Source organism: Antennarius striatus, chromosome 4 (assembly GCF_040054535.1).
Source record: "Antennarius striatus isolate MH-2024 chromosome 4, ASM4005453v1, whole genome shotgun sequence".
NCBI lineage: Eukaryota > Metazoa > Chordata > Actinopteri > Lophiiformes > Antennariidae > Antennarius > Antennarius striatus.
In genome coordinates, this window is record NC_090779.1 from 19,945,342 (window position 1) to 19,966,070 (window position 20,729).

Consider the following 20,729-nt stretch of genomic DNA (forward strand, 5'->3'; position numbering starts at 1 on the left):
GTACTATTATTATTATTATTATTATTATTATTATTTTATATAGAGACTCAAAGCGCTTCGCAGTGGTTCCATTATTATTCACTTCACACAAGACATAGTTTTTTAAAGATCCTACAAGTATTTATATTCATACTGACATACTTACTAATTTATTCACATAAATTACAGAATGACTCTGTGTTCCGAAGTTAGAATATAATAAATAATATAATTATAAATAATATTGTGTCAGTGACTGGGTTACTGTTAGGATGTTTCCATCCCCATGACACATGATGAAGTCAATAATAAATGGGTTTATCCACAGTGTGAGATGGATCAATAAGCCTGTCCCAGCTGAAATCCTGCATGGAGGGGTGCACCCTGAACACATCACAAGTTCACAAGAGGACCGCCACACAATTCTCTCTATAAACATCACCGATTGATTAAAAAGGATTGTTTAATTTAACAGAAACTATCAGACAAAGGCACATAATGTATGAAAACACACCAAGACAAAAGAGAATGTAAACTAGATCTGTAATCTTGCTGCTAAAAAATACTAAAAAGACATTAAAGCAGGAGCAAAACACACAACAAACATAAAATAAAGTTATTATGGTATTCAACCATTAAAAAGTGATCCATAGCTTAATGTTAGATCGTCACAGGCAAGGATTTTAAGATATACTGTACATTAAACAATGCATTAGTCAGTCCACAAATTAGGCTCATAGTTCATGATGTAAAGCCTGTAATGCACTCCTCACACATCACTGGAGCACTGAAGGACATTAGATTCATTATTAAAAAAAAAAAAAAAATTTCTTCAAAGAAAATCACAGTTTGACTCATCGGTTCTTAATCAAATTATTAGTAATGGACAAACATCAGACAAATAAGATGTAAACAGAGCAAAGTGACGGACTGTTCTTGTGTTGTTTGGGTGTGTGTGCACATTGTGCTTGTGATGGAGAGCTGGCACAGTAATGCAGTGGGATTGATTTTTGGTCCTTGAGAGAGGAGACAGCTGGTCTTATCAGAGCCCAGCAGTGGCTTTAGTGGTTATGGATCTCTTATGCCAGTGTTAATGACACTTCCTAACTGATTCCCCAGCCCCCACGGCACCAATACCCTGTTCCTGCAAAACACTGCCGAAAAAGTTTAACTCCTAAGAAATGCATTTTAAAACAGTGCTCTTTGAAATCAAATATATTGCACTTGAAACATTGGGAACACAGAACTGAAAAACTCTTGAAAGGTGAATGGTGAGACTAGAAAATAAGGAATCCAGAATCAAAGAGCAGGATAAAACAGGATGTCCTTTGCTTGCAATAATCTGGGGATTCTTCATTAAATTATAGGGTTCTTAGCATATTGGGGGTAATATGCTAATTCTCGTGTGTGTATGCCAAATATGAACCAACAGCAAGTTAGCTTAGCATAAAACAAAGGGAAAAAGCCAGCTTGTCTCTGTGCAAAGATAACAAGAAGGAAAAGAGAGAAAGAGTCCCATGTTGCTGCATTGCAGTGATAATAAATTTGTCTCTGCCCTTCTTGTTACTTGAAAGGACCGTTTATGTCTTCTGAGGGTTTCAAAGCAATCCTTGGGAAAGTAACAACATTTAGTGTTAAATATTAAGTGAAAATGTTAACAACGGCCATTCAAGTTCTCGACAAAAGAAAAAAGATCACAGAAATTAATTTCAGTCTAAGATTAGAGTAAGTTCTGTAAAACATTGGCGTTTGCCTCTTCTGACGATTGTACAACCAATCCTCTTTGACAGTCCTACCCTGACCACCAAGTGTTCATGTTACTACAACATTTTTAAAGTGTGCACATTGTACTACCAAGCAGGCACCAGTAGCCGGTCTATGGTGTGCTGTAAATGGTCCCAGTTCTTCCAGAATATGGTCAAAAAACAAATTCCAAGTAAGGTAGCAACCACATGGTGCCGGCTCCTCATCAGGGGAGCAGCAAACTTTGCAGCCGTGGAGACGCACACCAGGATGACGGTGATGATGGCCAGCATGATGTTGATGCTCTTCCCCAGCAAGACTCGGGCATCACGGCTCTCGAGCTGGACCGTCTGCTGCTGATGCTGCTGCTGCAGCTCCAGCTTGGACACTCGAGTCTGACAGGACTCTAGAGCTTCCTGTAACAGAACGAGAGGATGGAGGGAGTTTGTGGATCTGAATGTTTCCCAAATAGATCAAGAGCTCTTTGCTGACTTGATTAATCGAAGTTCTCCAAAAGACCAAGGAAACAATCATCAGATTTTATTTTTATAAATGTCAAAGATAATTTGATTTTGTTGTTCGATAAAAACCATGAAAACATGAAGCCATTATTACACAATGAGCTATTATGGATTATATATTGACTATTAGATACCTGTATGTCCCTGGCCCTTTCTTGAGCCTGGTAAGCCACCCTCTCCTCGATGCTGGCCAGTTCCTGCTTCAGATTAACCATCTCATGTTGGTGAAGCTCCGTCAAGTCGTTCAGTTGGTCTTCCAAACGCTCAAACCTGACAGTTGATTTCAGAGAATACAGAAATATGGATGAAATTTATTGAGGCAGTTTCAAACATGCTGCATACAAGGCCTTTCCGTGGATGCTAATGCGATCATTCAGAGTACATTCGGTAAAGGCTTTTTAGATGAGAGTTGATGCATTACACCTTACATCTGGTGCTTTAATGTGAGGATTGACGTTATAGTGATGCAATGATAATAAGAACTGAGTAAAATATACAACCTGTATCTCTCTTCCTGCAGTGCTTGGCTGATGATGTTGTACTCCTTCTTGAACTGAGACTTCATCTCCTCTATATCCTCCTCCAGTTGGCTCTGGGCATCTTTGATTTCGCTCACCTCCTCCAGGCTCAGAGCCAATCTGCTCTGGCTATCTTCCCCAGCCTGCTGGCCCTGTGCCTTCCCCACAGACAGTTCTGGATTCCCATTACTGTCTGGAATGGAAGTGCTCCCTGAGGAGCATTCATCATCACTCGGGTACTTGGGTTTGGCCACCATAGAGGTGCTATTACTCAGCCCTTTTCCCACACTGTCAGAGGGCAGCGGTGAGGTAGCATCCAGTGTTGTCTTGAGGTGGGCTATGTTGTCAGCACTGCCAAACCTGTTTCTGATGAGGTTGGCAAACTCTTTGCTCTTGCTAAAGAAGAAAGGCGGGGAGAGAGAAACCCCTGGCCCGATAGTCTTGATCTTATCCATGGTCGGATGTCGGCCACTCCCTGTCATGTCCCTCAGCAGCTCTCGAGGAGACTCCCGGGGTATGGTGCTGTGTTTGACAGAGGACCGGTGAGGTGAAGAGCTGCACTGGACTTCGTTGTCCTTCATCTTTCGATGGTACTGCTCCAGCTTCTTCTGCATCTGGGCAATGTTATGAGCAGACTTTTGGTTCTTCTTTTCAAACACTTGCTTGATGCGCCCAACTTGCTGCTTGTCCGCACTGTTCACCAGCTTCAGGTACTCAGCAACGTTCTCGTCACGTGCTGTCTGCTCAATCTTTAGCTGCTCTGTGACTTTCAGTATCTTCTGCTGAAGGTTGTCCAGGCAAGAACGACTACGGTGGAACTCAAAGCCCAGACCTGGACCGGGACCTCCATCAATCAGATCCAGGTCCAAGTTGTTCTCTGAAGAGCCGCGACGCATTGATGCAGCGATGCTCAGAGGACTTCCCTCTGCACTTGCATCCTGCAGGAAGGAGAAGCAAAAATGAGTTATAAATTCTGTATTATTTTGAGACAATGAAGGGAAGATCTTTTATGATGGAAATTAACACAACATATCATGTGGAAAAAGATCAAATAAAGTCTTCTGTTCCACTTTAAACACAAACAACCAATGACAGCCTGAAGGAGCATTTCATCCCATCTCAAATTGGACCAAATATTCCACTTTCAGTTTCATTCCTGTTGGTAATGATTTGTTAATGCATGACCAAAGGCAATACATTTTTTAAGGAAAAAAAAACAACTTTTAAGTAGTTCTTTATTTAAATGAACATTTTCAACAAATAATTCCATCCAAATTTAATTCTAAAATTAATAGTTTGGATAATTAGTTTAAGCTTGAGGGTGTTTTTGCAAACCTGCTACTTCTTTGTGTCTTGTGACAAGGACAGTGAGTAAAATGTTTTTAGCTTTTATGTTATTGCCACAGGGAGACCAGCTGGGTGTGAATGTAATGCGCTTATTGCACACATCTGTTACATTTTAGGAGCAAGAGCTTAATCCTGTTTGTTTATAGTATAGCACACAGATGACAGGATTCAGATAACATTTATTAATGTGTGTGAAAGAACTGGAGCGTGAACATCTGATGTAGGTCAGTGATAATGTCACAGAAGGCCACAAAGCTCAGGAAATCCCTTTTCCAGACATTGTCCCCCATTTTTATTATAAGTGACTTTTTTTTTCACCATAGATGCTCCAGTGAATTACCCTCGCATCAGACAATCTTGTATTATCTGCAGCAGATTTGAGGTTGCGAGACAGAATATATTCAAGTGATCCATTTCAACCACCGGCAGGGAAACTGAGGAAAGCATTTGAGGGAGAGTTTTATTAGGTTTCTGTGAAGCAATTGCAGAACAGAAGTGTCACTTCAAGTGTAATAGCACTGCAATGAACAATGGCGGAACAAATCTTGTGAGTTGATCACAACACAACACCAGCGCCATGATAGGAGGTGCAACAAAATAAAGCCGTACAACAAAGCGTTGTACAACCGGCACTGCAGGCTCTACAAAGCTGCACTAATCCCAGACAAATGTAACACTGCTAGTTTCTGGCAAACAAACATATCACATCCGCTTTAAATGGACTTAAGGCTCAATCCTATTTAGCACATCCACATCTCAACGTCATGGTTACATATTGCAAGCTAAGTACCATCACAGTTCATTAATGCATCTAGAGTTCCCACACACACTGACACATGACTGTCAGGTGGAACTCTGAAAAGATACACACCGACAAACACGTAGAAGAGAGATACTTACTGATTTCTGTAAGGCTGTTCCACTTTCAAAAACCAATTGATTTTAAGTTCTCTAGTTACACATGTACAGGCTGTTGTCACTGTGACATCACACTCAATCGACTGGTCAAACCTGTTTGCAAGTGTGAGTCAACATTTAAGAATTTGTCATCTCTGAAATGTCCAAGTCACATGCACCACAGAAACTGCTTTCTAATTGTTTAGCAGCACAGCTCTCATCTCAACATCTGCCTTTCAGTCCAATGCTGTGCTTCAGACAGAAACACACACAACTCCACCAAGAACAGTTTCCTTCAATTCAACCAAACCTTATCCAAAAATCAACCTCCTGTTTCTGTAACTATAATTTACAGGATAGACATACCTCCATATGGAAACATACTGAGATCTGATGCATTCAGATTTTTATTTTGAAACACCTGAACTCCAACATGAGCTGCTTTTAAACAAAAGATTCTTAAGAAGATCAGTGAATTAGTCTCTGAGAAATTAAAGAAAATGTTCAAAATTCACACATTCATTAAAAGTTAAAGGGGTCTAGCCTGGGACCCGTCTTCCATCCAGGTTACATGGAAATCCATTCAGGGGCTGTTGTGTAATCATGCTGACAAACCATCTCGACCTACGTCAGAGAAAATGCCAAGGTAGAAATAACTTCCATCGAATATCAGTGATAATAAACTGACATATTCTGTAACACCACCATCCAGTCCTTTGGACTTTATGACCAAATGACTTCGAACTCAGTTCAACACTGCTGACTTGTCTGTAAACTGGCTTCATCTATATATTTATTTGAAAACCAAAAAAATAACATCATATTAATGATTTGAATTGAAGGAGAGAATGCCACATTTATTTCTCCCAGCATGCCCGGGGTATTTCTGCCTCTCTCCTCATCCCAATCTCCCCCTCCCTGGTGTCTGTCCTTCTAGAACACAGGACTCTTTGTTTGCAGAGGAAAAAGCGCACTTTGTAACGTCCTACCTCTGCTGTGCTCAGGACACTGATGAGCAAAGCTACTGCATATGTAACCACTAGCCTGATGTATAGCAACCAGAGCCCTGCATCCAATCACAGTCCTGCTCCTCCCAGAGTACATAACATTATTGCTTCAGACAACAATCGGGTTCAACCATAAGCTGTTCTTTTGTCAAACCTGTTTGCCATACAAAAGAAATTGGAGATTAAGAACCTCCGATTCAAGAGGAGGTACAGTGATGTGTCAGTCGCTCGTATTACCCTGTCGCTTTGGTGTTCAAACACCGAACACAAAGAGGTGCCTGTTCAGCAGGCTGGATTTGGATTGCATGCCACTTCTGCAGTAGCAACAAGAACTAAACTATCACCTCAGGCCCTCTTGCTCCACCGGCCAGAGCTTATAAATATAATGTAGCATTATCTCCTGTCGGATCTGGGGCAAACACAAAGTCCACAACTGTCACTCTATATATTTTATTGCATTTATTGTTTCAAGGATATAATAAAAACAGTATGAGAAAAGATCGATCAAATACAGCCCTGGTCAACTTACTGCTGAGACCTGCAACAAAAGCAAGCAGTGTTGGAGATTAGAAACTCTATGGATTTAACTTACATCACAGCCACAGGGTTGTGAATGTTGAGCTGAAGACATGTTACACAACTAGACTGAGGGGAGTATGCTTTTTGTTATAAAAACAAAATGGCAGCGTGAGGCCTGATTCATGAGGAGAGCTCGTGTAACACGACCCAGATGTTTCAGATGCACTAGAACCCAAACCCAGACTACAACATGTGACTATTTCCTGATAAGACTCCACAAAAATTGTGCTATTTCAGATTAATGAATATTTATTTCCACTCAAGGTTTCTACCCATGCTGTCTAACTGCTGCAGAAATCTCAGGGTCTCTGCAGATGAGCAGTTTTGCAAAACGAATTAACCTCGTGCTGATGAAAAATGTCCTTTCAAATCTGCTGTGAAGCTGCCCTACTTTTCACTCTGTTTCTCCGAAATACTTCTGCAGTTCTCCAAGGTTGCTGAGGTGGAAGGGTCAGGGTGGAAACCCGGTAAAGGCGGTTCAACTCAGCAGATGGCGGTTTGGTAAGAGGAAGGTCGTTGACTCGGGATATTGTTTCATGGTCCTTCTTGTGCTTACTGACTGTGATCCTTTCAGATCTGAAACTTGATGATGAAAAGCCCACTGCTGTGTGAGACACCTATTTAAATGTGTCAAAGCAGTAAAAGTCAGACACACAGAAAATGAGAAAAGAAACAGAAAGCTACAGAAAAAGGAACAGGACGACCATCATAATCTCCACATACACGAGCTGCAGGAGGCCATTGTGCCCCAAGGAGGCCTCCCTAAACACTTCACCCCTGCATGAGCCCCATGTCCCCCCACGCTGCCCTACATAGCACACAGAATCCGTCAACCATGACCCATTTAATACGCTCGCTAGCCAGCATAAGATAAAAATCCAGCTGCATTAGCCTCAATCTTCACCTAACAGCGGATGTCTGCTTGCAGAAATCTGCTCAAAATTAATCAGTGCTTTGAGGGTGAAGTCAAAGGAGCTAATAGAAACTGAAGATGATGTAGAGTGCTCTGTCTTGGATCAATGATCTAGTTAGCAATTCAATTCTTCATCCAGAAACAGATCTCACTCTCGTCTGCCCACTGCAGCGAGGCCCAAACTAGACTGAGGTGAAAATACTCAAATAATTTAGAGCCGTGTGAACGTGCACAAAGTACTGAGCAGCGCAGGTGGAATAAATATTGATTAGGATTTGCAAAATGTACACACACACACACACACACACATAGAGCCTGCTAAACTCACTCTACCATCTTCTTATTTAAAACAGACATTTTCTTAAGCAAACAGGAAGATGTGTTTGTAAGTGCTCACGCTCGCGGTGTTAATCTGGTGAAACCATCCGTTAACAAATGTCGTTTGTCACGCAGGTGAGCAGCGGCCTGCTTCCTTTTAGAAGCATAGGTGTTTGCAGCCATCTAAAGAAACTGCATAAAAATGATGAAGATGAGGAGGGAGAGTGAGTAAGATGTCACTGGTTTAGTGCATAAACAGATACAATACAGCAGGCTACTCACTGAAATGGAATAAAACCTTCCCTTCAGGAGGGAACAGAACCACAGCGGGGAAGGAGTCTGTGCTGCTTATTGGTATTCCCCCCAACTGATCCGAATGGATACGGACTCTCTCCCATTCCGAGCTCACACAGGGAAATGGAAAGCAAGCCAGGCTTATGAACGGGGGGAGGGGGAGTAATAAGGAGCACATCAGATAGCTGACCCAACATCTCCTCCTCTTCTACCTCTCAACTGCATCCCGCAGCTGCTGTGGACACTCTGTGATTGCAAAACCTTTGAAATAGTGTGCCAACTCATCAAAATGAAAGAGGATGTAAAAAAAAAAAGCGACAGAATCTGAAGTCTTGAGTTTCCTGAATGACTAATCCCCAGGAGGTCAGGGGAATGAATTGCTTAAGACGTCTTTGCTATTATCTCTGGAGAAGATTGTCCAGGACTGAATCAATAGCCCATTAACACTCCCACTGCCCGTCTGCCCCCATGTAGACTGGGGAGAATGGGATTCAATTAAGATAAATATGAAGCATTCTCTGTGAAGGAGGCAGCAGAGTCAATGACAGAGCACTGGATTCAAACACAGAGCAGAATACAGCAGGTTAAATGGTTGCTAATTATATTGATCCGATGCCTAATGAATGTGAGGCGCTGCAGCAAACAGGGTTCATTAAAGGACAAACCAGCTTCCACATTTTACCAGGTCCAGCATCCATTGAGGGTTAAATGCAGGTCGGAGAAACGAGCCTCTCAAACTGAACTGTTGCATCATCTTTGGCCTCTAACCCACAATGTCTGCTGCACAACGGCGCATACAGATTCTGATAATCATAATGAAGCAAGTGTGTGATTCCATATTTGAGAAGCTGCTGAAAGATATTTGTGTATGAATGTTTGGTACTCTGAGAGAAAAACATTGATTCTATTCACTTTTAAATCAGGAGGTCAGCAGAGGAGTTTTGGCAGGAAATAATCTGGTTGAGGAGTAAATCAAAATATCACACTCCACCTTTGGAGACTCCACAGGCCAAGGGATTTTTCTGAACATTAAATTCTGCAGTTTGTTTCTATAGTTCATATTAGTATTATATAACTATCTCAGATTTTTATAAAAAGAAAATTATAAAATCATAGCCTTCCAAATGCTGGTATTTCCAACACATGGACATTATAATGCTGCTGACGTTGCTTTAAAGAGATCTGCCTCATGCCAAACTGAGTGACATCATCTGATTCCTCAACCCTGAAACCCTCCCAGACTTTTGAGTCATGAGTTCATCATCAGTCGTTTATGAACCTACATGATAACAGATCTGGGTTGTTTTTTTTGGTCTGGATATAATTTCTTAGCTTCATAAATACATAACATGAATATGAATCACTCCGAATCTAAATTGTCTATGTTACATATTGTTGGAAGCAGTGTCTCCACCCGCCTCTTCAGACCTAGTTTATCTTCACCAACTCCAGGGATATATTCTTAACAGCCAGACCCCAATTATGATCCAGATCTTAATCCAGATGTGGATCCATTTGTGCATAACTGTGGAATGTCACCTATCAATTCCGATCATGTCTATTATTTTTCATTCACTGTCAAAACAAAAACTTTCACAATGTTGAAGAAACAGAAAGAAGTGACTTCATTATTCAGCTCTTCCTCAGCACAAGATCCACATCTGCGTCTAATTTCATCAAAATCCATTGACAGATGAAGCTTTAGTGTATGTTCATTCAGGAAGAAGAAACTTTATTCCACATGTTGTTCTATTTTACACACCTTACACACACGTTCAAGATTATTTTCCTGCTGTACTAGACAGACACTTCGACTGAGGTCAGCCGAGCTCATCAGCCACCTATCAAACAGTGACACAACTCAATATCACCTATCAAGCTGTTACTATCCCAAATATGAATCTCTTTGTTCCTCTCCTTCTTCCACGCTGCTCTTATGTGCACACCTCCACCTTCACATTATCCATCTTCCCAGACCCACAAACTTCATCAGTGCATCAGCTTCATCAGGATCATCAGCCCACACCACATCAGTCAGCCTGAAGGCTCAAGTGCTCAATACTTTCCCAACAGACCGATTATCACATAACATTTGATGAAATACACATATTTATCTACTTCAGCCACTCTCATTTCTCAGAAAAACAATCATGCGATCTTTATCTGATCATCGATGGGAAAGACCAACAAGCTGTCCTGATTCAAAGTTAAAACACTTTAAGAATGAATGATTCTGTCCAACTTGACTCTTGTGTGGTACAAACTTCTATTGAATTTACGTTCATTTTTGTATAAATCTATATATGTGACTTTACAACCTATGCTCTATACAGCCCTGATTCCGATTACAGCTCAGACAAAGAGAAGATTAATCAATCATAATTTGACATGAAATTACTCAGTTAAATAATTTGAACAAACTGATCCATTCACTTGATAGAATCAATTCATGATCTCAACTTTGGCTCTGGGAATCCTTTTTTTTTTTTTTTTTTTAACTATTTCACAACCAAACCACGACTAAATAATCGATATAGTAACAATGAGATCAATAGATATGGAACAGAAGATAAAACATCCACTCTGTTTTTGTGCGTGTCCATCCCGCGACATCTCCGTGACGCTCCGTGCGCCCCACGCAGCCCCGGTGACAGTCACCGGCTCTTTGTTGGCTTCTGGGCGACGCAGCTGTCGGTTTCCTCAAGCGCTGCTGATCAACAGATAACACGGAGACCTGTCTTTAAAAAAACACACACACACACACTCACCATCCGGCTGTCGAGGTATTTCTCTACTTCACATAAACTTCGCACGGAGACGTTTGCGCTGGGCATAATAACTCCGTTTGTTGTCAGATGGGACCATCCAGCTGACTAGTCTACAAACTCACGCCTAACGCCGCATCCATGATTAACCTCTCTCTCCCCCTCTCTCCCTCTCTCTCCCTCTCTCTCCCCCTCTTTTTTCTCTCTATCTCTCACTCACACACATCCACACACACATCCACACATGTACTGTATACACACATTCGGGGATATCTTCAATGTACAAGAACTGTGTGAAACTCCGCCTCTTTCTTGTGTGTGTGTGTGTGTGTGTGTGTGTGTGTGTGTGTGTGTGTGTGTGTGTGTGTGTGTGTGTGTAGAGGGGGGGGGGCGCCATCTGACGCACATCAGCCTCAACCCTGTTAGTGCAAGATCACTAAATTCATATCGTTATTGGACAAAATTGGTGAATTAGTAATAAAATTATTAAAAATGGTGTGTCCATAGTGTATTTTTCGTGTAAGCACCACGAGGAGATCACGTGGTTTACTTGTCACTCCTCCTCACCCCCTGCTGCTCATGGGCGCGTTGCATATGTTGCTGAACTGCAAATATATACTCACCAATTTGTTAACTTGTAACTTTTAATAAAAATGTACAGATTACAAACTTACTATTTAAATTAAAAAATTTTTTTAAAGGTTTCAATAAATCAGTTAAATTTGACTTGTCAATTATATTTTGCATAGAGTTTTGCGCAATAAACTGAAGCAGCAGCTCACAGCTTCTCCATCTGTTCTCTTCCTATGAAGATACTGTGTGCTCCACTGTTCCACTGGAATGTCTGCTGGTATTTTCTCATTTATATCTGTAATTCATTGGTTGTTGCTAATCTTCATAAAACCAGTTCAGCCACTTTTTCCTGTTTCACTCAAGGCAGTCAAAACCATAAACTGGCACTTTCACTCACATTCATTTGGCTTGGAATGAACTAATCCACAAGAGCTGCAAACAAAAAAGCTTATGTTGCATCACAGCTTGCTTAACCTTTTTAGTTGTGGATAAGAAGTGTTTATTTTTGCACCCTGTAGATGAGAAATGTGTGAAGAATCACACACCGACGTGCACTGAAAGTAGGTGCATTGATGTAGAGATATGGTAGAGCTGTGGAAAAAAAAAATCACATAAAAGAAGCTGCTGGGTACAATGGACCGTGGACTCTAAAAGCAGCAACAGACAATATCATCCATGTGGTCATCAAGTTTTAATGGTCCTATCACTGCCTTTAATTAGCTGCACTCACACAGCAAAAGAATGCTTACGGCCACTGTCCTCGGGTCACCCATATCCATACCGCCCTAATGAAATATTGATTGGCTAATAACACGGTCCAACTCTAGTTCCTCGCACAGCACAATGCAAAGTCTTACACCCCAACGTCACTTGACACGAAACAAAACAGCAAGTCACCGGGGGCAGGATACAGATTTTGCATTACTAATTCAAAGGGAACATGTAAACCATCAGCATGTGTTTACAAAAGGGGTTCCAAGAAGTAATGTTGTTTGCATGTGTTGACATGGTTATTTAAACCCTGACCCAAGTCTGGATTAAAACCAAAGATCTATTTCAGGATTTACTTTACAAAGTCATCCAGACGATTCAAACCTGCTTCTAAAAAAAGAAGTCAGTTGAATTATGGATTTGTAAGTTCAACAGGTAGAAAACATGTTTACAAGTGTCCAGAGCTGAAGCTAAAAAGACCAGGTGTTTGTTTAAGGTCAAGCTCAGTTCTAAGAGGGACTTTAAACCAACAAAGGTTAAAGTTTGATTTCCTGTGTACTTGTTGACTTAATATTTTGGCTACTCCACCGACTTTCGTCTGAATGCTGGAATGAAAAAGTTCAAAACTTTTGAAAGAGTTTGTCTTTTTTGTGACGTACTTTTAAGAAAACACTACAAAACCGATACAAAACCAACCACTGCGAAATAAATTATATGTCCGATTTCTCTCTTGTGATTTTCAGGATATTTGACACAGTAAAGACTCTGGTCAAGCTACTCTGACCAAAAAAATGTCAAATTCAAAACTCATGTGTTAAAGAGAAAAATCAGAAAACATGACAGGCATTTTTATTTCCCAATGACTTAAACATCATGTCCTGTCCAAATTTATGTGTCCAAAAGATAGAATTCATGAACTACAAAGTGCCGTTTGTTGTGGCCTTCTTGGTGAATCCTATACACAAACCTTAATACATAATGACAACAACGGCTACGCTGTCCGATCCTTTGGATTGGCAAACAAATAAAAAATAAAGGTTCGAACCTTCAAGTGATGAAATCATCTCACAAATAAATTCACGACAATTTCCTCATAATCATCAGGAGAAAAACAAAAACAACTTGACATGAACATTTATGAAAGCGATGAAAAAAAATATGATTCCTGCAGAAGAGGAGAGGCTGGGGGGGCATGGAACATAAAACAGTATGTACAATAAAAAGCGCAGTCCTCTACGTAGGTTTCAAGGGTTCATTCCTGAAGTGGCCTGGAGTTGATTTTTACTCGTCCTCTTTGCGAAATGCGTTCAGCTGTCTGGTTAAAGAGGACCTGGAGTCGGAGCAAGGTAGCGAAAAAATAATTCCCATTGGACGTTGAGTCATAAATACAGCATGTTCTGACCACTTAGTGATCGTTCTATGGAGCACTCCGATTGGTTGTCTGAAAGTATTCACAATCCCGTGGTGCAATCACAATTGGCAAGGTGGCGTCACACCCCGGAAGACGCCTGGCTGTTGTAATCAGTGGACTCCATTTTGAGGATGTAAGGGATGATGCTGTCGATCTGAACGTTGCCAATGAGCCCCGCGAAAAACAGCTCCTCTGTGACGGCTGCACTTATCAGTCTGAGGGCGGGAAGACGCAGCAACAGCTTGGATAACCTGAGAAATGGGGACAAAAAGTTTAAGCGTTTTCTGTAGCAAGTACTTAAACTGTGCTATCAGAAACCTGGTATGCTAAGCACCACCCAGTTCTTAACTAGTGTGAATGACCTGGAATTAAGTAACGATAGCTAAAGCCTACTGACCGGTAAGAGTCTTCTGGGTAGGTCGTGGTTACATAGTCCTGTAGCTCCATGTAGGCCTTCTCCTGAAACCTCTCTATTTGTGGGGTATTGTCTATGCCTGGGTGATCTAGTCGAAAAACAACACATGCAAGCAGAAACACATGAGTTTACACACATTGGGTCCTGAGGATATCATCTGAGAATCTGTCTTCAAGGGGAGAATTCTGAAGAAATCAAATGATGTTACATTTACTTAATGATAATACACTGATGAGAGAAAATGAATGTGGTTTCTATTTTTCATTTTCAGCTTTAATTATTTGTTCTCTTCATGTTTTTGAGCAGTGCTTGTCTACGTACCAGGACTAAAAAGAACGATGGCTTTGAGGTAGGCATATTCATAGGAGTCAGGGGACAGTTTGAGCATGCTGTTACAAAACTCCTGCATCCTCCAGATGTGCTCCATCACTAGTTTTACTCGTTCTGGAGACAGCTTATCTATACAAAAAAAAAACCCAACACGTTAAGAAGAGCCAGTGATGTGAGGGGGTGAGATCTAAATCAAGGCAAACTGTGTCACAGAAGCATCACAGATCTCTAGGATTACATGGAAAAACTTGTTTCCCTCGTTGAAAACAATGTGTGGACTTTTTGTGTTTTGTTCAAGTGTTTATCCATGGAGGCAGACAAGAGCTGTGGCCTCTTACCTTCCTGTAAGCTGGTCTGCAGATGGTTGATAATGGCACTTAAGATGGTACCAACATTCATAATGCTGGAACACTGTGCCAGACCCAGGGCAAACAGTTCATTCCAGCAGGCTTTCATCAAGTTAATGTCATTGTCTTGACCACTGTAAAACAAATTAGAATTCATTTAAACGGACAAAGAACAGAGTGGCCATAAGGAAAGTCATCTGTCATTTTATAACATGTAGGGTCCAATAGGTTAACAAAAAAAATAGAAAAAAAACACGTGACAATGGCTTACCCTAGGGTTTGAAAGGCAGGAATAGAGCGAGCCCAGTGCATAGAGAGAAAAAGTAGCCGGGAAGCTGACTCACAGATGTAGTTCACATTGAGGTACTCTGGCACAGGCAATGGCATCATAAGCTGAAAGAAAACAGAGTGGAGAGGGAGAGAAGATGACTGCAGTGATAACCAGACACAGGATAACATACTAGGGTTTGGTTGAAGCTGGTTTCATCCAGAGGATCGATGTTATTGGTCTCACTTACCTTGAAAGGGAAATGGCCATCAGAGAGTAGAGGGCCCTCCAACTCCACCACGGGACCTGACTGGTCCCCTGACATCAGCTGCATTGTGGCCTCCAGGGAGTCTGCTACTGAGCCATCACTGGGATGCAGTACTTTAGCCAGAGTGTCAAACGCTCTAAAGAAAAACACAATAAAAACCAAAGAAGTCCACATTAAAAGCATTGGGCTTTTTCATTCAGAAATCTAAGACCGTCCAAATTCAGAAAAGGTGCAGCATGGTAAAAATGATTAATTTGCAAACAACCTGTGTTTCCTGACATACTTTCTCATTGTTCGGTTCAATTATCATTCTATTCATTTTCTCTAATGCAATAACAAATAAGTAAAAGGTTTAAATAAATCTTTAAGAGTGTGTGTGAATTGGCAATTGAACTGAAGAAAATCTGCTCAGGACAGAGATTTACCCTGAGTTTTAAGGCAAAGGTTCCTGCTGCAGAAACCAGGTACTAACTTAGCTAATGTAGAGACACATAACACTTGTTATTTAGCCCCCACAATGACTTACAATCTTAACCAGGCATTAACTATTTTTCATAACTAGCTCCCGTTCATTAATAGTTGTAATCTAACACTAGGAAACACATGTTGAAAGCTACTGCTAAGGTAGTGTTTTCATTACCTTGTGTCTGCTCCACTCTGAACTGAATAGATTACTATGCCTTTTCTTTTAGTTTAAGTGATACCAGGATTTGGATTTTTAGTATTTGAGAAATTCTAATCATTCAAAAACTCATTTCAGTCCCAACCTGTTTCCCCATAAAACTCCATTCCCCATATATTTTATGTAGAAATCCAAAATACATTTGCTTTAGCAAATGAAATTCCGTGGACTAAATATATTGTACCTGCAGGATTTTTCATAACGCAGTATCCAAACTGGAGCAACGTTTGCATATTAGAGGCACGAAAGAAAGAAAAAATACAATAGAATAGAAAATATAATGGCAAATGGTACAGTTCTGACTGACTGTGGGTGAATCTAATTAAGCCCTTAAGACCACAGTCAGAAACCACATTGCCCTCCAGGAAATTCTATTAACGTTTTGTGACGACCAGGAAGAAACAGCCCTGTGTTTCTTTCCAATGCTGCTGTAGATCTCCTGTGTGTGCATCAAGAAATTCAAAATGGTCCACTGGTCAATGTCAAATCTTTTCATTCTTTATGACATCTCCCTCACCGAGTGATATCACTCGCCGTTTGCTCATCTCCTTGGATGTCTGTCATGGTGCTATCCCCGTTGCTAAGCGTTTCCACTCCCATCAGATCATTGCCGCTGTCACTTGCCTCCCTGTTCTTGCTGAGGTGGGCGAGGGACGTCACAACATTCGCCAGAGTGCTGAGGTCACCTTGAGATGGGTCATCCTGCTGAACGGGAATCATGAGTCTCAGCGTGTCTCATTAATAATCAAGTTAACTCTGCTATGCTTATCACTGAACAACATCCACAACAAATAACAAGCGCAGAAACACTCCATGGGAAAGTTGAATATAACTAGTGTTACCTTTTCAGGAGATGCTGGAATCAAAATGGTGTTTTCCAACTTGGGGAAGGGTTGTTGAATGTTGAGCAACATACTTGACTCAAGCAGACTTGTTGGCCTGAATTTAGAGCGTAAACATAGCATCAGGTGCGTATCATGTACAATACCAAAGAAATTATTGATCATTACTCAAACTTGTACTTGTTTATGGGATACTCAAGTTCAATTTAATTGCATTCGATGATATAGAATACAACTTTTAATGCGACACAATAGGTTTGGTGGTGTTTTATTAGACTGTACACTGGAGGTGTACCCTTTCTAGTACATTCTACCTCGCAGTTTCTTTGTCGGATACAAATGTGGGTGTGGCAGCCAGAGGGCTGCAAAGGTTCTTGCGGATGTAGATTTTCTCCGTGGAGGCTGCACAGTTGAGGGATTTCTCTCTGGTGTTCATTTCGACAGGCTTTCTCTCACACTGCACAGCTAAATGCAACACACAGGGGCCACGCCTCATTAATGCAAGTCTTAAAAAGCATTTCAACAACTGTTTGCAGATAATAATTTAATTTTTTAATTTAATTTTTTTTAAATTAAAAAATTTTCATTTCAATTTTCATTTCAATTTTCATTTCATTTTCATTTCATTTCAACAACTGTTTGCAGATAATATTACAGTCTCTTACAGTCCTGCTTCATGCCCAGAGATATGCAGCGCTGTAGTCGACAGTACTGGCAGCGGTTTCGGTGGAGTTTGTTGATGGCACACTCCCCAGAGCCTCTGCATGTGTACACTAGGTTCTTTCTAATGCTGCGTTTGAAGAAGCCCTTACAGCCCTCACAACTGACAGCTCCGTAATGACGCCCTGAGAGAGAAAAGATTTGGTAGTTGGTGATTATTTGCTAATGTTTATTACTTTAACTAATAATGACAGAGAAAATTAAACGTAATTCTTACCCGAGGCCTTATCTCCACAGACTACGCAGTATTCCACAATTGGTTTTATAATAGACTGGTCCGATCCTTCAGTCACAAACTGACAAAAATCCCAAGACAATAGAGCAATTCGAAACAGCAAAAAATGCAATAAGATTAGAATCACTAAACATACTCATGTCATGAGACCTTTAAGTAACTTGTTTATAAAAACTGGTTAAATAAATATCCTCTAGGAATACCTGAATCTGTTGCCCTGCCAATTCAGGGGAGGCAAACAACAGCTGGTTAACACCAGAACCATCTGGACTGGTTAGTATGACCTTGTTTGGTGAACCTTCCTGGTTGGACAGGATCACCTTTCCGCCAGTGGAATAGTCAGCATTTGCTAGAATAAACTGCTGCTTTCCAGGGGAAGATGGCTCGAGTGCTGTGACAATCTGGATCTTCTGGCCGGTCTGCTGATCAGTCACAATCTGTAAGGAATAAAAACAATCATAGCATGAGAATATATCAACTGGATAACATGTGTGAAAAGCAAATATTACTATGCTAAAAAAGTTTTTACGTACAAAAACTTGGCATGTCACCTCCACCTTGAACTCCTCTGTCACACCTACAGCACACCTCACCACTGTCTTACAGTCCTCATACAAGTCTTGCACCCCTCTAACATACTTCTCTGCCACTCCAGACTTCCTCATACAATACCACACTTCCTCTCTTTATATTTTACTTATTTATTAAATGACCAAAAGAGATAAAAGATCTCTTTTACAAAAGTGATCTGGTCACAAATAGCAGCAACAAAACTTTAAAAAACTATGAATCAAAAATCAAATAAGGCATATTCACATTGATGGCCTGGATTCAATGGATTTTACTAGTCTTAAATTCATTTAAGACTGGTGGCAGATGTTGGAAGCAGATGCAGAAATCTTAATCCCATCTTTTTGAGTTCCATTCAGACTTTGTGACCAGTGAAATGTAAGTAGCTCTAAGAAAGGAGATTGGGATTTCTCATTTTTGGGTTGAAAGCAAGAATAAGAGGGTATTTGCCCAATAAAAACATACCAGTAACCACCGCTGCATGTATATAAATCATGCAGCGGTGGTTACATCTAAATATAATACAGGCTGGTGAGCGGTGGTCACATCTAAATATAATAGAGGGTGGTGAGTAAGATATCTTGTTTAAACCTTTATCACCTGGATTCTATGTCCTAATGCCATGTTGCTGTCTGCTGACACGAGTTGAATCCTCTGGGTCTGTCCATCCATTCTGATATTGCACACACCTTCTTCCAAATCTCTTCACATCAGCGCCCCATGAGACATGCACACCTATAAAGAACATATGCTTCAATTTATCAAACAACACTTTTGTTCAGGTGGAGGAATACCTTTGAAAATAAGTCTGACTTATCCTCCTTTTCTTATTAGGGTGAGATATTGAGTATATTTATCCAAGGCCAAGTCATTTTCTACACTAGCCAGTCACTGTTGTTTAATTAAATGTTTAAAAGGAGTAAATTATAATATTTTGACCACTACTTTTAGGAAAGCTCTTGAGACATCAGGGGCTCCAATACGTATTCACTTCCACATGGTCAACATGAGACTGACCACACAGACATGTTTAATGTTTCACTGGCAACAATGAGAGGATTCATTTATTATCCCTATTTTTCATGTGACATGTTGGTTCACATGACTTGTGCTTTTACATGCTGTTGGGTTTAAATCTACATTAAACTTGGACCTAAAATCTAAAAAAAATACTTTTAAAACACAAGTTAGCCCAATCGATTTCATTAGACAAATGTTTGTGAGCTTGAACAACGCGCAGTAAAAAAAAAAAATTACAAATCGACCATCAGACACTTCACCGATATAACTGCTTCTTCAATAAGTTAGCCCCCTTCTCCCTTTCATTTAAATATATCTCTAGTCAAACCTTGATCGATGTTTCTTAATCCTATGGCTGAAAATAATATGACCAAAGTAAGTAGTACATAAATAGGAAAACTACAAACATCTGATTTATTGTATTGTGTGTCAATATTAGACTGTGGCCTGTGCTAATGAAGATAGCGTTAGCAGGCGCTAGCTCGAATCCGTACTAATGGTGGCCTTGCTATAAATGCGACATAAAATGACTGTTGAGTGAAAATAAATTCAAGTTGCAGTTGCAGTTGTCACCAAACAAGCTCTTGACAGCCACAACTATTTCAAATCGATACGGAAGATAAAGGTATTTCTTTTCCTGTGGGTGAAAGGTCAACATTGAAGGGTTAAAGAATGCTAGAGTTCAAGGCCCGTGATGTCGACTTGCCGTCAGCAGCGGAACTTTGCGGTTTCTGCAACTTGTCGTTGATTCTTACACCGGATTTTAAACGAATTGGAATTCAACAAGAAAGCTGGAAATGTGACAACGCGACGCATAGTTGTCGTATTCAGACTCAAATCAGTGCTGTGACTTTAAAATGATGTAGTTTACGGACACTAGTTAGCAAAGCTAGCAGAGCAGCTAACACTAGCTAAGAGTAACACACTTAGCTGACATGGCTAAACTTGTTGACTAGCTAGACTAGCCAGCATGTTAATAAATACCGTTAGTCTAACAGAAAAACAACTAAAAAACATACACAGAGCCTTAAATTACGAATCATCTATACAATCTCATACATATATTAAAATTATGTTACATACTTGAGATTGTGATTTATTTGTTTTTTTGCGTTGAGCTCCGGGGTAACAATGCTAACAAGCTATGTTAGCTGTTTGGTAGCTAATGGCTGCCTCGATGCTGTGTAGACCTACCGAACACTCCCTCCCTTCCTGTGTTACTGGGTCTCCGCATGAATTTCACAGACTTCTTACGTTCCTCCGATAAGGAATATTTCTTACCTGTCAGGGAACTGTTTGGTCTGATGAGGCAGTCTTCGATAAATGGATATTTTATAACTGTATGGTATACTTGATGGAGAGGGTCAGAGTTCGTGACCTTTTTTTCATTAATAAACCACGTTCGCGCAGGCGCAATTCGGTCGCAGCGCTTCATGGCTTTCCACGGAGAGGATTT

At 40.6% G+C, this 20,729-nt stretch overlaps 2 protein-coding genes across 5 annotated transcripts; both read right to left on the minus strand.

Moving 5' to 3' along the window:
* Positions 1-424: 424 nt before the first annotated feature.
* On the minus strand, positions 425-11,106 carry LOC137593801 (transmembrane and coiled-coil domain protein 3-like). 2 transcript variants are annotated; one of them, XM_068312821.1, is made up of 4 exons: positions 10,885-11,106; positions 2,744-3,699; positions 2,378-2,513; positions 425-2,138 (listed from the first exon to the last, which is right to left on the minus strand). In XM_068312821.1, exons 1-4 carry the CDS (start codon positions 10,948-10,950, stop codon positions 1,830-1,832), a joined length of 1,467 nt encoding a protein of 488 aa, XP_068168922.1. In that variant the 5' UTR covers positions 10,951-11,106; the 3' UTR covers positions 425-1,829. The 2 variants fall into 2 exon arrangements, with proteins under 2 accessions (XP_068168922.1, XP_068168923.1); XM_068312822.1 differs by lacking the exon at positions 10,885-11,106 and adding an exon at positions 5,009-5,084.
* Positions 11,107-12,998: 1,892 nt separating this feature from the next.
* nr2c1 (nuclear receptor subfamily 2, group C, member 1) lies at positions 12,999-20,672 on the minus strand. Of its 3 annotated transcripts, none has more exons than XM_068312820.1 (14): positions 20,555-20,672; positions 18,854-18,988; positions 17,887-18,120; positions 17,666-17,744; positions 17,394-17,573; positions 17,043-17,193; positions 16,729-16,825; positions 16,404-16,588; positions 15,187-15,340; positions 14,940-15,061; positions 14,660-14,802; positions 14,313-14,450; positions 13,974-14,079; positions 12,999-13,827 (listed from the first exon to the last, which is right to left on the minus strand). In XM_068312820.1, exons 2-14 carry the CDS (start codon positions 18,923-18,925, stop codon positions 13,656-13,658), a joined length of 1,833 nt encoding a protein of 610 aa, XP_068168921.1. In that variant the 5' UTR covers positions 18,926-18,988; positions 20,555-20,672; the 3' UTR covers positions 12,999-13,655. The 3 variants fall into 3 exon arrangements, with proteins under 3 accessions (XP_068168921.1, XP_068168919.1, XP_068168920.1); XM_068312818.1 differs by having other exon boundaries at positions 16,404-16,591; XM_068312819.1 differs by lacking the exon at positions 20,555-20,672 and adding an exon at positions 20,357-20,482 and having other exon boundaries at positions 16,404-16,591.
* Between the last annotated feature and the right edge of the window lie 57 nt (positions 20,673-20,729).